Source organism: Rhinatrema bivittatum, chromosome 1 (genome assembly GCF_901001135.1).
Source record: "Rhinatrema bivittatum chromosome 1, aRhiBiv1.1, whole genome shotgun sequence".
NCBI classification, from domain to species: domain Eukaryota; kingdom Metazoa; phylum Chordata; class Amphibia; order Gymnophiona; family Rhinatrematidae; genus Rhinatrema; species Rhinatrema bivittatum.
In genome coordinates, this window is record NC_042615.1 from 18,837,780 (window position 1) to 18,851,656 (window position 13,877).

Genomic DNA, 13,877 nt, shown 5'->3' on the forward strand with positions numbered 1-13,877 from the left:
TTATTTATTTACTTATATTTATATCTTGCCTTAACACAATAGCTGTTAGAAATGGGGGGTGTTTTAGTGTGCCCTTGGGCCTCAGCCCGACCCCAGACGGATCCAGGACCAAACCGAGGGTTGGCAACGTGTCCCAGCATGGCAGAACACGGTCTTACCCTCTGCCAGGCCTGCAAGTTCCCAGAGCCAACAACAGATGATGTTGGTAGGGGAACGGTCCTCCGACTGTTCCGAGCCCTTTTGGACATGCCGCTTAGAATCGGCATAGAGCAGCAGGCCGGTCTGAGGATGAGGGCAGACGGAGGCCTTGACACGAAGACATAAAACCAAGGTTGGTGCGACGGCATCACAGACAAGGGTTGAAGCTAGACATGACACCAAGATTGATGCGACGGCATCACAGATGAGGGTTAAAGCAAAGACAAGATACCAGGGCAGATGCAACGGCATCAGAGACGAGGAACTTGGCGAAGTCCAGATGACATGAGAAGCTAGGAAGGAAGATATTGGCACTGTCTCTCAGGGCGCCCTACACAGCCCACCTTCACGGGCGAACCCAAGAGGCTGGTCACGGACCACCCTGTCCCACTGCGCGCCCTACACAGTCTAAGGAGGCTGGTCACGGACCACGAGGAGTGCAGGACAAGCGCAGGAGAGGATCCAGTCGAGGTGGGACTTTGACGACGAAGCCGATGTCACCCGAAGCACCACAAAGGCTGGCAGGACAAGACGACTCAGGAGCACAGGACACCAGTCCACCTGTAGGCTACTCCACGCTCGGGAAAGACGTCATCCAAGAGAGCACGGCCTGACAGGTACCAGAAGGCTCAGGAGCGCTGAAGCAAACACCAAGAAGGGCAGGACACCAAGGAAATTGGAACATCAGGAAACAGAAGATCAAGACGAGACACCAGGACACCTGGATGGGGACCTCAGGCATGAACATGATTTGACATAAAGAAACAAAATGAAGAGGAGCTCCACGAAGAAGACCTGATGTAGCTCTGGCAGGCAGGAGCCTCCAGAGTGAAGTAATTCCGATGCAAGGCTGACTGAAAGTTGAAGTCCTTTTATAGGGCTGCAGACCAGCGACTCCCTGGGAGGAGTTTGGAAGGCCCACACCTAGCTGGCACTATAACTAAGGAGGAGTGCTGTGGGCCGGCCCCTAGGAGAAGGGTGTGGCCCAAACCAGGAAGTCCATGCAGACACAAGCAAGCCTCAGGCAGGCCCCAAGAACATTGAGGCCTCCCAGGCCCTGGAGCAAATCCTGGATAGTTCATAGGCGAGACCCCGGCTTCGGAGCGGCCTCCAGGAAGAGGTAAGGAGCCTCCCGTAGCACCACCACAGGAGGGTTCATAACAATAGCACTGAGGATGAGTTACAATAATTCATAATTGGCATGACAGAACAAAGGATGAAAGTAGGTGAGTATCCAAAGTATGATAGTATGAAAATAAATACCCAAAGGTTGCAGGAGCTCATTGAAAAGGATGGATGAGAGTTACACAACCCTTGTAGGATGCCACAGGATAGGGTCCAGGGCTTGGATATCAATAGGGTCAGTCTGACAAACATTGGGCCTTTAGTAAATCAGGCCCAATGTTTGTAGCGGAGGCAATGGGAGGTGGAGTGACTTGCGACTTGCCCAGGTAACAAGGAGCATCAGTGGGATTTGATCCCTGGATTCCCTGGGGTCTTACTCACTACTCTTGCCACTACACCATTCCACCAGGTAGCTGAAAAGGAAGGCTCATGCCACTGGACCCAGACCTCGTTCCCGTTAAGCTGGAAGCTCAATAAAAGCAGGAGGAAAAATCCTGAAAAAGTTTCCTATCTGATTGGGCAAAGAGTGGTCACACCCTCAAAACACTGAATAACAAAACCACACAAGTAACAAATACCACCCAAACAGTATAAGCCAATCACAGCACCACCACCCCCGCCTCCTCCCTCTGACCCACCCCCACCCTCACCCCCAGCACAGAAGATATCAGCTGTCAGGATAGACTTCACGCCTCCAAAAAGAAATGCCATGCTGGATCGGACCAATGGTCCATCAATCCCAGCTTCTTGTACGAGGAAGAGCCCGTCCCTGTCGCTCATTCCCGGATGTAGGAGGTGGTGATCACCATAGCATGCCTGGCTGATAAGTGTTAATGGATCTGTCCTCCAGAGACTCCTGCAAACCTTCCTTAAACTGCTCAGCAGCTCTGCATCTCAGAGACAGATGCTCTGAGAATTTTCTCTTAAATCTCGAAACTTCCTTTTTGATGAGTAAACAACTTTGTGACGGTAGTAAGCACCTGACTACAGCCCTTAACCATTCAGGTTAAGCCAAACGGCATAACATTTTCTTCAGGACACAAAATGCACTGTAGAATCTCTATGGGCAGAAATTCCAGGTGAGAAGGGGAATAGAATTATCCTCCACCTGGCCAGAATGAACAAACAGACAACGAAATGCTAAAAGAAATTAAGGAAGATAACAAAATTAGCAATACAATAATAATAGGGGATTTCAATTAGCCTAGCATTGATTGGGTGAATGTCACATCAGGACACGCTAGAGAGGATGAAATAAACGACTGCTTCGTGGAGCAGCCTGTTCGAGAACCAACAAGAGGGGAAGCTATTTTAGACCTAGTCCTTAGTCGGACAGAGGAATTGGTGCGAGAGATAACAGTGTCGGGGGGGTCACTTGGCAATAGTGACCACAATGCGATCAAATTTGACTTGAGGTGTGGAAGCATGGGTAGAAGCTGGGTAACGTATGTGCGTGTACCACTCACAAAATAGCAACCTGTGCACAAACGACCTAATCCTGCCCCCTTCTTTCTCCCATAACATTTACGTGCAAACTGCTAGTTCGGCGCTCACTTCAGGGTTTGACAAAATACCGCGTGCCAACGTACCTTCCAGTTTCACATGCTGAAACTTTCTAAACATTGTCCTCTTAACAGAGAAACGTTTTGAGAAATGGGCCTGCGTAAATACCTGTGCAGTTTGTTTAATGATTTTTCTCTGCATCTTACGGGCGAACATTACTTACAGATCCCTCGGAGCAGCTCACGACCTGCCGGAAGCGCTGGTTGTACAGGCAGCCAAGGACGGGCTCGCCGTGTGATACCAAGGAGCTGCTCAGCTGTGCTTGTCTGGGAGAAGAAGCCAAAAAAAAAAAAAAAGCTAAGAGCACATGAGTCACGAGCACTGTATATATATATATATCTAATATAATATATATATACTATTATAATATATTAATATATATACATAATATAAGATATATATATATATATATATATGTACTATTTTAGATATAGATATTGATATACATATATACATATATATATATATTATATAGATATTTGTATATCCTATGATATAAATATATATATATATATATATAGTGTAATATAATATATATTATTATATATATATATATTAGTTTAACTATATATATATATATATAATATATATAATATATATATATATATATATATATATATATAATATAGATATATTAAACTATATATTTATTTTTTTATTTATTTAGCATTTTTTTTATATACCGAGGTATAGCATAGTTGCCTTCACTCCAGTTTACAAATAGAACAACTTGTTACATTGAAAGATTTTAAACTTTAAATTTAACAATAGTGGGAAATGGCACCAAAGAGAAGAGGTATGAACAAAAAACATAGTGTACACCGGGTAGGTACACTGAATAGATAGACAGAGATAACTGGGTTCTTCATAAAAGGAGGCATCAGTAGCTTGAATCAGTAGAGATTGTCCAAGTGGAATAGTGAAAGTTGGCAGTTTATGGGATTATAGTATAAAGTCATTGAGAGCTGTCCTTAAGAGTATGGTTGAGAAGCCAAGATTTTAGGTCTTTTTTGAAGGATTTTAAGTTTTCTTGCGTGGTGAGGAAGTGGGGTAGCGAATTCCATAACTTTGGTCCGATGATGGAGAAGGCTCTGTTTCTGGTGGAGGATAGTTTGGCATTTGGAAGTGAGGGAATCACAAGTTGAAGTTTACTAGATGTTCTTGTTGTGCGTTGAGAGCGAATATCTTTCTTTCGGGCCAATCCAGTACCGAGCGGTAGGAAGAGCTGCGTTAGTGCCTACGGCACCCGCGGTTACCGCCCGCACAGTGCAGCTCACCTACCGCTCGATCCTGAACCCTAATTATATGTAAATGTAAACCGCGTCCGAAAAGCCTTAGGCCCGCGCAACCCAGGATACTGGATAGGTATCTGTCATTTCAAATGTCATTTGAAATGACAGATACCAGGAAGCAACGGCGAAGACAGCGCAGAAGCAATGGCGAAACGACTTTTCAGTGTCCCCCCTCCTGTCGGAGCAGGGCGCGAAAAGCCGCCTTGCTCCGGGAGGAGGGGGGACACTGACATCGGCGAAGCAACGGCGAAGACAGCGGCGAAGCAACGGCGAGCGACTTTTTGGTTTTTTTTTTGCTTCACCGCTGTCAGTGTCCCCCCTCCTCTCGGAGCAGGGCGCGAAAAGCAGCCTTGCTCCGGGAGGAGGGGGGGGCACTGACAGCGGGGAAGCAACGGCGAAGCAAAAAAAAAAACCAAAAGCAATTTTGGTTTTTTTTTTTCAAAAGCGACAATTTTTTTTTTTTTCCAAAAGCGACTTACTTTTGGGATCTGTCAAGATCCCAAAAGTAAGTCGCTTTTGGACGCCTGCCAACTTACTTTTCTGAAGCCATCATCAGGAACCCATGCGATCGTAGCTCCTCCCGACGAAGATGGCCGCCTGCACGGGGAAAGCGTGCAATTGGCCGCTGAAGACGTGACGTCACGATGTCACGTCTTCAGCGGCCAATTGTACGCTTCCCCCGTGCAGGCGGCCATCTTTGTCTTCGTCGGGAGGAGCTACGATCGCATGGGTTCCTGATGATGGCTTCAGAAAAGTAAGTTGGCAGGCGTCCAAAAGCGACTTACTTTTGGGATCTTGACAGATCCCAAAAGTAAGTCGCTTTTGGAAAAAAAAAAAAATTGTCGCTTTTGAAAAAAAAAACCAAAATTGCTTTTGGTTTTTTTTTTTGCTTCGCCGTTGCTTCCCCGCTGTCAGTGCCCCCCCTCCTCCCGGAGCAAGGCTGCTTTTCGCGCCCTGCTCCGAGAGGAGGGGGGACACTGACAGCGGCGAAGCAAAAAAAAAACAAAAAGTCGCTTTGCCGTTGCAGTCTCCGTGGCAGTCCCAGTCCGGACATCGGAGGGGGGCTGCAACGTTTTTTTCGCTTTTTTTTTTTGGCTTCGGTAGCAGGGGAGAGGACTGGGGCTGCCACGGAGACCGGCACCCATGATCGCGGCCGGGGCAGGTGAGCGGGGGCTGGGGGAAAGCTTGCCACCTACCCTTACCCCTGCCTCTACCGCCTGGGTCAGGGTAGGCGGTAAGTTTGCAGGTTAAACGCGCGACAAAACGGCGCGGAAAGATAGCGATAGTCGGGGCGCGGGTTACGGGATGCTAGGGAATAGCTAATTCGCTCGTTTGCATGCAATATTGAGCTAATTCGCTCGTTTGCATGCAATATCCATGCTGCGGGCGGAAGGGGTTGGCCGGGGAATTTAGGACGCAGTAGGAGTAGGTTAAAGGGGATTCGGGATCGCAGGAAGGGCTAACACGGCTGAAAACGGAGTAAAAAGCGGCTTAGGAGCAGGGTAAACGCGGCCGCACTTTACAGGATTGGCCTGTTTATTACTTAAATACATAAACAGCATATGAGATAGTTTTGCATGAACTGCCTCCGTTTCATGCAAATCTATCTCATGCATATTCACTGTGGATATCCTGAAAACATAACTGGCTAGGTGTGTCCCGAAGACAGGGCTGAGGCCCCCCTGGACCAGAGGACTCTCTTTAATACGACGCCTTTCACCCACCACACAGGGCCACGACACAGGCAGTCCAGCAGAAGCAGCAGTCACTCACACACATCCCAGCACTCTCTTCAACTCTTTGATTTTCTACCTCTCTCAGTCCAGCTACTGCAGTACCTAAATAAGTCCAAATCACAACTTCATATAAAGGACAAGCTGCTAGGGGTAATCATCGGTTCCAGCTGCAAATTATTCAGTCTTCTTGGGGGTTTTTTGTTTTTTTTATACACATATAAAACAAGAACCAAGTTGCACTGGTGCTGATTATTACAAAACCAAAGTACCGAGGTGAGGCAATAGCTATTTGTCCATTATATGTAGGGTTTTTTTCGGTTTTTTTAGCAGTACGGAGATATTTAGGCAGTGCAGTAGCAGGACTGAGACAGGTTGAAAATCAATCAATTGATGAGCGTGCTGGCAGCGCTAAAATCAAAAGGAAAGAAATAGTTCGATGTGTGTGAGTGGCATTCATTAGTTATCCTGCTTTTCTGTGGGTTATATGGTTTGTAGTTACTCCATTAGATGCATCCGTGAAGCTGCCTTTAAGGTGAATGGGCCTGGAAGCACATTTCTGGTCCTGAGTCACATGAAGGGTAGAGGAGCGAGGGAGGGAAAGCCATGCTACAGTCTATTGTTTCTTGTGCTTATCTTTCAGATATTGTTTTTGTTAATATCCCCCGATGAAGCTCGAATGAGCGAAACACGGTTTGTGCGCGGATTTTCATGTATTCTGATTTTATACACCGTTCTTGGAAATAAAATAAGTTTGGGGATTTTTATTATTATTATTATTATTAATTATATCAGGTGTTGTACGATCATATCGTGGTATTTTTTTCTGGTGGAATTATTGTGCGGAACAAAATTTAAGGGACAGTACAGCATTAGGGAAATTCCAGCAAACTGGTGCCGTCCTGTGAAAAGTGTTGAGTTGCCAGTGTCCCCTGCGGCCTCTAGACTCGTACTGCCCTAGTTACCTGCCCCTACAGCAGACATTACCCCAAAGATTACTCTATAGCAGGAGATTAAAAAGAGAAAAACAACAAAGCCGCTTACCTACCTGTCTTGCAGCTGCAGGAGAGCGAGGGAATCTGCCGCTATGCAGAGGGCTCCCAGCTCAGGTGAGAAATAAGCAGCTGCCAATTCTCCGCTGATGCCACTGGCCTTGGGAATCACACTGAGCAGGCAGGTCTGGTCTTCAATGTCCCACACCTTTCCAAGAGAGACACACACAGGAGAAGGACAGTCACAGCTGGAACTGGTGCATACAACTGTCCCTGACAATGTCCATTTAGGGATCACGGAGTTCCAGCTACAGCAAAAGCCCAATAAATAGATTAAGCATCACAATATTTTGTTCAAGGGATAATATCAGGCAGGGCATTTGAAAATCTCCGGAAGATATCTCGGTTATCTAAGTACTATTTTTCCTATTACCTATTCAGTAAATACCTTCTATTACTTTTAGCCTTGGGCCGTTTGCTGACCCTTTCCAATGAAACGGAGTGCCTCGAGGTACACAGAGTATACCACATCACACCAGCCACCCCAGGTCTACAAGTGTGGATAACAGCGAAGATGTGCAAAGGGCAGCGGCAGCTCGACAGGACCCGGCTCAGCAGGCTGGACCAGCCTTACTGCTGTGCTGCCAGTCTGAACGGATCCCAGCAGCATTCAGATCCCCGTTTTCCCATCCTTGACCAATGTCCTGGTAAGTGTATCGACGAAGGATGCTCGGCCTGCCCAGTGCTGCTCTGCCTGGGCTTGACTGTTAGAAAAGGAGGATGGTAATCCTCCAGAAGATTACCTGCCCTGGGCTTCAGTCACTTGTTGCTTCTAGTTTTGCTCCAACACTGCCGCATGCAGTTATTTTGAAAGTTATCCTCCCTGCATGTAACCCTTCAGCTTCTCCTCTAAACGGTCAGCATGGGCAATTAACAACCTGCTAAACATGCCGCTAATGCCCCTCTCAATTACAAATGTTATGCACAACCCTCTGTAATGCTGCACGCACACTTATAGCGAATTTATGTTACATAGTAACGTAGTTAAAGTTAGCAGATAAAGGTGAAAATGGTCCATCCAACCTGCCCAGCAAAGGTCTTTTTTTTTTTTTTGAAAATATGTTTATTGAGTTTTTCAGATAAAAGGCATAAGTAACTCCAATAGTTGTGGTGCAAAGAAACAGTATACATATGGGCTGTTGCCTGCTTAGGAGACCAAGCTAATAGAGGACAGTACCATAAAATTCACCAACATTAGAATGCTCTCTCACCGTTCTCTGTCCCCTACATTCGTAACCAAAAACATATCCACCCTCTGTCTTCCCTCCCATCCCTCACCCCTCCCTGCCCCCCCTCCCCCATCTGCAAAGAGGCTGAAAAGAGTCTGAAAAGAGTCACTCGAAAGGCCAACTGAGGTAGTCCATCCAGGAAAGGCTTATCGCTCACAGCTCAAGCGAATTATCCATCGCACATGTCTGCATGGTGGGTGAAAGTGAGTTCCAATAGCTGCTCCATATGGCCTTACACTTGACCTTAGCTCCTGGTGAGTTTTGCTGTGCTGTCATATAATCAAAGCGGAAGACTTTATACAGTCTGTGCTTCCACATGTCTAGTTGTGGAGTGTCCTTCGAAATCCATTCCTTGAGTATGGGCTGCAGAGCCACCAATAACGCTTTTTGGAGAAATACGCGGTCGAACTCCGGTAAGTGTGTCGTCGGTCCTGTAAGAAGTCTCAACAGACATAGTTCTGGTGTTTTCGGTATGTCCGTTTGCAAAATGTGAGTCAGAAAGTTCACGACCCCCTCCCAATACCGTGCTACCTTCAGACAACCCCATAGAGAATGATAAAGCGTTCCTCCTTCTTGATTACATTTGAGACATACATCATTGTCACATAACTTAATTCTAAACCCCCTGGCACGGGATATGTACATACATCGTAATACTTTATAACCCGTTTCTCGTAAGGTAATGTTTTCTGTAGTGCCTACCACATCCTGCAATACTTGGGCTATGTGCTTTAAGGTCAAATGTAGCCCCGCATGCGTCTCCCACTTGCCCTGAATCTCAGTCAAAACTGTAGGAGATGGCAGATCTCTGAGGGCCCGCGAGAAGACTGAGCATGAGTTCTGTTTCTTCCCTACCGGGGTGAAGAACCCAAGTAGCTTTTTAAATTGGAGTCCCCCTGGATCTTCCCTTTTAACCAGGGACTCCACATAATGCCTTGTCTGCAGGTAGGCATAAAAGTCCTTGGAGTCTAAAGTGTATTGGTCTTGCAGGGCTTGAAAACTTTGTACTTGCCCAAGTTGCACATCCCAAAACTGGTGCACCCTAACAAGACCCTTTTGCTCCCATTTGTGAAAAACACCACTGGTCCTCCCCCCCTCAAACTGCGGATTACCCCGCAAAGTGACATAAGGTAGGATCGTTCCCGCAATCTGTAACCTAGATCTACACAGATAGGCCCACGCTCTCCTACATGATTGAAGCAACATACTGTTCCGGTATTGGCTCGGGACGTCTCTTGGCCTAATATGCAAGAGATTTTCTGGGTGGAATGGGGTCAGCCAGTCTCTGATATACTTCCGCGGGGAGTATAAGGACGTACCTTGGAACCAGTCCTGCATATGTCGTAAGGAGCACACCAAATTATAAGAACATAAGAACATAAGAACATAAGAAATTGCCATGCTGGGTCAGACCAAGGGTCCATCAAGCCCAGCATCCTGTTTCCAACAGAGGCCAAACCAGGCCACAAGAACATGGCAATTACCCAAACACCTAGAAGATCCCATGCTACTGATGCAATTAATAGCAGTGACTATTCCCTAAGTAAACTTGATTAATAGCAGTTAATGGACTTCTCTTCCAAGAACTTATCCAAACCTTTTTTGAACCCAGCTACACTAACTGCACTAACCACATCCTCTGGCAACAAATTCCAGAGATTTATTAATCCCTCCAATGCGGACAAGCCAGTCCCCCCTGCTCGTACGGATGCATCAAGGACCGCAGGGAGACTCTGGCCCTCCTACCCCCCCATATATACTTGTTTAAAATCCTATGGATCTGCTGCATTTCCACTTTAGTCAGCCATAATGGAAGGTTTTGTAACACATATAGCCAGCGGGGCAGCTCAATCATCTTTAAGAGATTGATTTTCCCCATCAAAGACAGAGGTAACCGCGACCAAACCCCTAGCCTACGTTCCATACTCTTTAGGAGCTCTCCTATGTTCGCACCCTTGAGTTGGTCCACCTTCCTTGTCAGCTGGATTCCTAAGTATCTCATCGTCTTACCCGCCCATTTTAGGGGAAAGTCCCCTTCCCGGTGATCTTGTACCTTCGGTCCTATGTCAAGAGCCTCTGATTTATCCACGTTTATTTTAAGACCTGCAAACGTCCCAAACAGAGCTTGATGTGCTAGCACCTGTCGCAGCGACTGTTGCGGTGTAGTCAGGAAGACCAATACGTCGTCTGCAAAGGCCGACACCTTAAATTCTAATGTTCGCCCTTTATAACCAGTTATCCGCTCATCCAACTCAATTTTTCTAAGAAGGGGGTCTATGGTTAGGATATACAACAGGGGCGACAGTGGGCATCCCTGCCGGGTACCTCTGTGTAACTGGAAGTCCTCCGACACATGGCCATTCGCCACAATGGCTGATTTTGGGGATTGGTATAACAGTTTAATACTATTGACTATGGCGCCATGAAAGCCATATCTAGCCAATATGGAGAATAAATAAGCCCACGACACCCGGTCGAAGGCCTTCTCCGAGTCAAACCCGACGACCAGCGCTGAGGTGTCCCTCGCTGCGCTCTCCTCTAGGGCAATAAGCAACTTAGTCATATTTGAGCACACCGATCTCCCCTTTACAAATCCTACTTGTGTATGGGCTATTATGGAGGGGAATACCTGCCCCAGTCTATCCGCCATTATTTTTGCAAATACTTTGGCCTCATAGTTTAATAGAGAAATGGGTCTATAAGAGGCTGTGAGTGCCAGGTCCTTACCCGGTTTCTCCAGGACTGTGATGTAGGCCCTCGTGAAATCCCCCGGAAAAGCTCCTTTATTTTGCGCACAGGCAAAAAAGTTCAGCAGGTCCGGAGCAATTTGGTGAAGTAAACTTTTGTAATATTCCGCACTAAAGCCGTCGGGACCTGGCGCCTTTCCTCGTTTACTCGTTTGTATAACCCCAACGATTTCCAATAATTGTATTGGGTGATTAAGCTGGGCCAGCTGCTCATGGGTGATCTGCGGTATGGGGAGGTCCTTGAAAAATTCAACCTCCTGTTCCCGTCCTCCCTCACAATCATCTGTATAGAGTTTCATATAAAAGTCTCGGAAAGCAGCACAAACGTCCTGTCCTTTCTGAATGGGATTACCTTGCCTATCCCGTAGCTTTGCTATGTAGGACTTGCCCCTTATTGCTCTAGTTAAGTTAGCAAGTAGGCGCCCCGCCTTGTTGCCATAACGAAAGAACTTATGTTCCCCATAAAATAAGGCTTGTTGAGCTTTCGTGTGTAGTAACTCATTGAGGGTGTGCAGAATGGCATGGTATTCAGCTCTCTTTTGTGCAGTATTTTGGGACAACATTTGCAATTTAGCATCTTTAAGCCGCCCTTCTAACAGTATAATTTTCTTGTGCATATTTTTAGCTCGAGCACTCATATATCCCAGTATTTCCCCCCTCATCACTGCCTTACCGGCTTCCCAGTACAAAATCGGGTCGTCCTTGTGTTGTCTATTATTACTTTCATATTCCCTCTATTTTTCCTTTAAGAATTCTTTAAATTTTTTATCCCCTGTCATATAACCTGGAAATTTCCACATCCTAGGGCCCGTGTCCTCATCCATAGCCTTGATATCAATCCATATGATGGCATGATCAGATATCTCAATAGGCCCTATTTCGGCTTTCAAGACCTGTGGAAGTAGCGGAGCAGCGGTGAGTATGTAGTCTATCCTAGAGAGGGTGGCATGCGCCCTAGACACGTGCGTATAATCACGCTCTGTCGGATGTAGAGTGCGCCAAATGTCTAGCAGACCCAGCTCTGTGGCCAAATAGTCCACCCCCCTGCCTATTCCTCCATCCTTTCTTGTTCCCATACCGGATGCGTCCAGTAGGATGTCATGTACACAATTGAGATCCCCCATAAGGATTAACTGACCCGTCCTCACCGCTATCAGTTTGGCTGCCAAAGTCTGATAGAACGAATGCGTATAGGAGTTTGGGCCATACACAGCACACAGAGTGTAGTCCCTACCTCTAATTTTCCCCACCAGGATAAGGTACCTGCCCTCCTCGTCCGTTACCTGCTGGTGAACCTCCATCGGATTATTTTTATGAAGCAGTAGCGTTACTCCTGCCTTCCTTTGGAAAGCTGGGGAGTAGAAACACTGTCCCACCCAACCCTTCTGCAATTTTTTGTTCTCCTCAGCATTCAATCTGGTTTCTTGTAGGCTAACTAATCCCATCTTTTTCCTCGCTAAGGCACTCAAAATTTTTTGCCTTTTTATAGGTGAGCCAATCCCTCCCACGTTCCATGAGCCAACCCTCAGTGTAGTCATCGTAACGTATTTATACTGCCCATCACTTGATACATTTCCAACTTCAGGCAATCTAGAGGTCCCCCAGCCTGGACCCCCAGATCATTGCCGCTGTTTCTGTCGGTACCCCCTTTGTTTTCCCGCCATAAGTTTGCAGCCCCCGAGTTTCTCAAAGTTCCCCCCCCTCCCCTCCCTCTTCCCAGATCCCCTGCCTCCCCCTCCCGATGCTGCAGTCCCATCCCCGTCCCACTGTAGGGCTCCAGTGCCCCAAAAACTCCCATACACCCCCATATACTGGGGTAGAGGTCCGCAATATGTGCGCTTGTGGGTTCCCCCCCTCACAGTTAGGTAAATAACTCCTGCCTGTACATACTGGCATAACAGAACATTTTAAAAACATTTTTAAAGCATTCAGACCAATGTTTGCTCCCAACAGAGTCCCAGAAGATATCCGTTTAGTGAACTGCCGGACACATAACACACAGCAACTTAACAACTTTGCCAACCGTTTAACCTATCTGCTCCCCAGATTGAGTCTGTTTGTACTCAAAAGCTCACAGACTCACAGATATCCACTGCCAGTCTGCACTGACACCCATGGTTCTGTCCAATCCGTCAGGCATCCCCTCTCACTTTTTTCAGCCAGTCATCAGCAGAGCTTGGTGATTCGAAGGAGTGGATTTTGCCATCCTTCCATACCTTCAGGATCGCCGGATAATGCAAGGCACAACGGGTGTTTTGATTGTAGAGCTCCTGGCATGTTTTAGAAAACAACTTCCTTTTAGCTGCTACAGCTGCCGAATAATCTTGAAAAAGGATAATCTGGTTATCTTGGAATTTTAAAGTTCTAGCCTTCCTGAACGCTGCCAAGACCGCTGCTCGTTGGCCCCAGTCAAGAAATCGTGCTATAACCAGCCTAGGCCTCTTATCTGCATCGCGGCGTGGCCCCAGCCTGTGTACTCGCTCAATGTGCAGTTTACCAACCAGGTCAGGAAGCTGAAGTGCTGCGGGTAGCCACTCTTCCAGGGTTTTTCGTAAGTCCCCTTCTTGCACCGTTTCAAGAAGGCCCAGGAATTTGATGTTGTTTCTTCTAGACCGGTTTTCCAGGTCTTCAATCTTTTCCTCTGCCGCTTTGCAGGCCGCCGTTAGTGCTGCGATCTTTGTATTAACCGCCATGTTGTCCTCTTCGACCAGGGCAATCCGGCCCTCCGTGATGTCAATTCTGCGTCCAATATCTCCCATAGATTCCTTCACGGCCACTATATTTTCTGAAATACCCTCAAATTTATGATCTAACGCGGCCACAACCGCTGAAGTCAATTTCGCTATATCCCGATCATCAAGGGCTGAGGGTTCCGGCGTACTAGCAGCGTCCGCCATTTTATCTTCTCCACCCGCCGGTTTTGCCTTGTCCTTTCTAG

At 46.9% G+C, this 13,877-nt stretch overlaps 1 protein-coding gene across 1 annotated transcript in view; it reads right to left on the bottom strand.

Annotated features, from left to right (window-relative positions):
- LOC115084798 (WD repeat-containing protein 64-like) overlaps positions 1-13,877 on the bottom strand; it is a 234,752-nt gene that overhangs the window by 132,519 nt on the left and 88,356 nt on the right. The window contains exons 12-13 of the mRNA XM_029590142.1: positions 6,960-7,111; positions 3,050-3,152 (exon numbers count right to left, since the gene is read on the bottom strand). Coding sequence (XP_029446002.1) covers positions 3,050-3,152; positions 6,960-7,111 — 255 coding nt within the window. The remainder of the gene's footprint in view (positions 1-3,049; positions 3,153-6,959; positions 7,112-13,877) is intronic.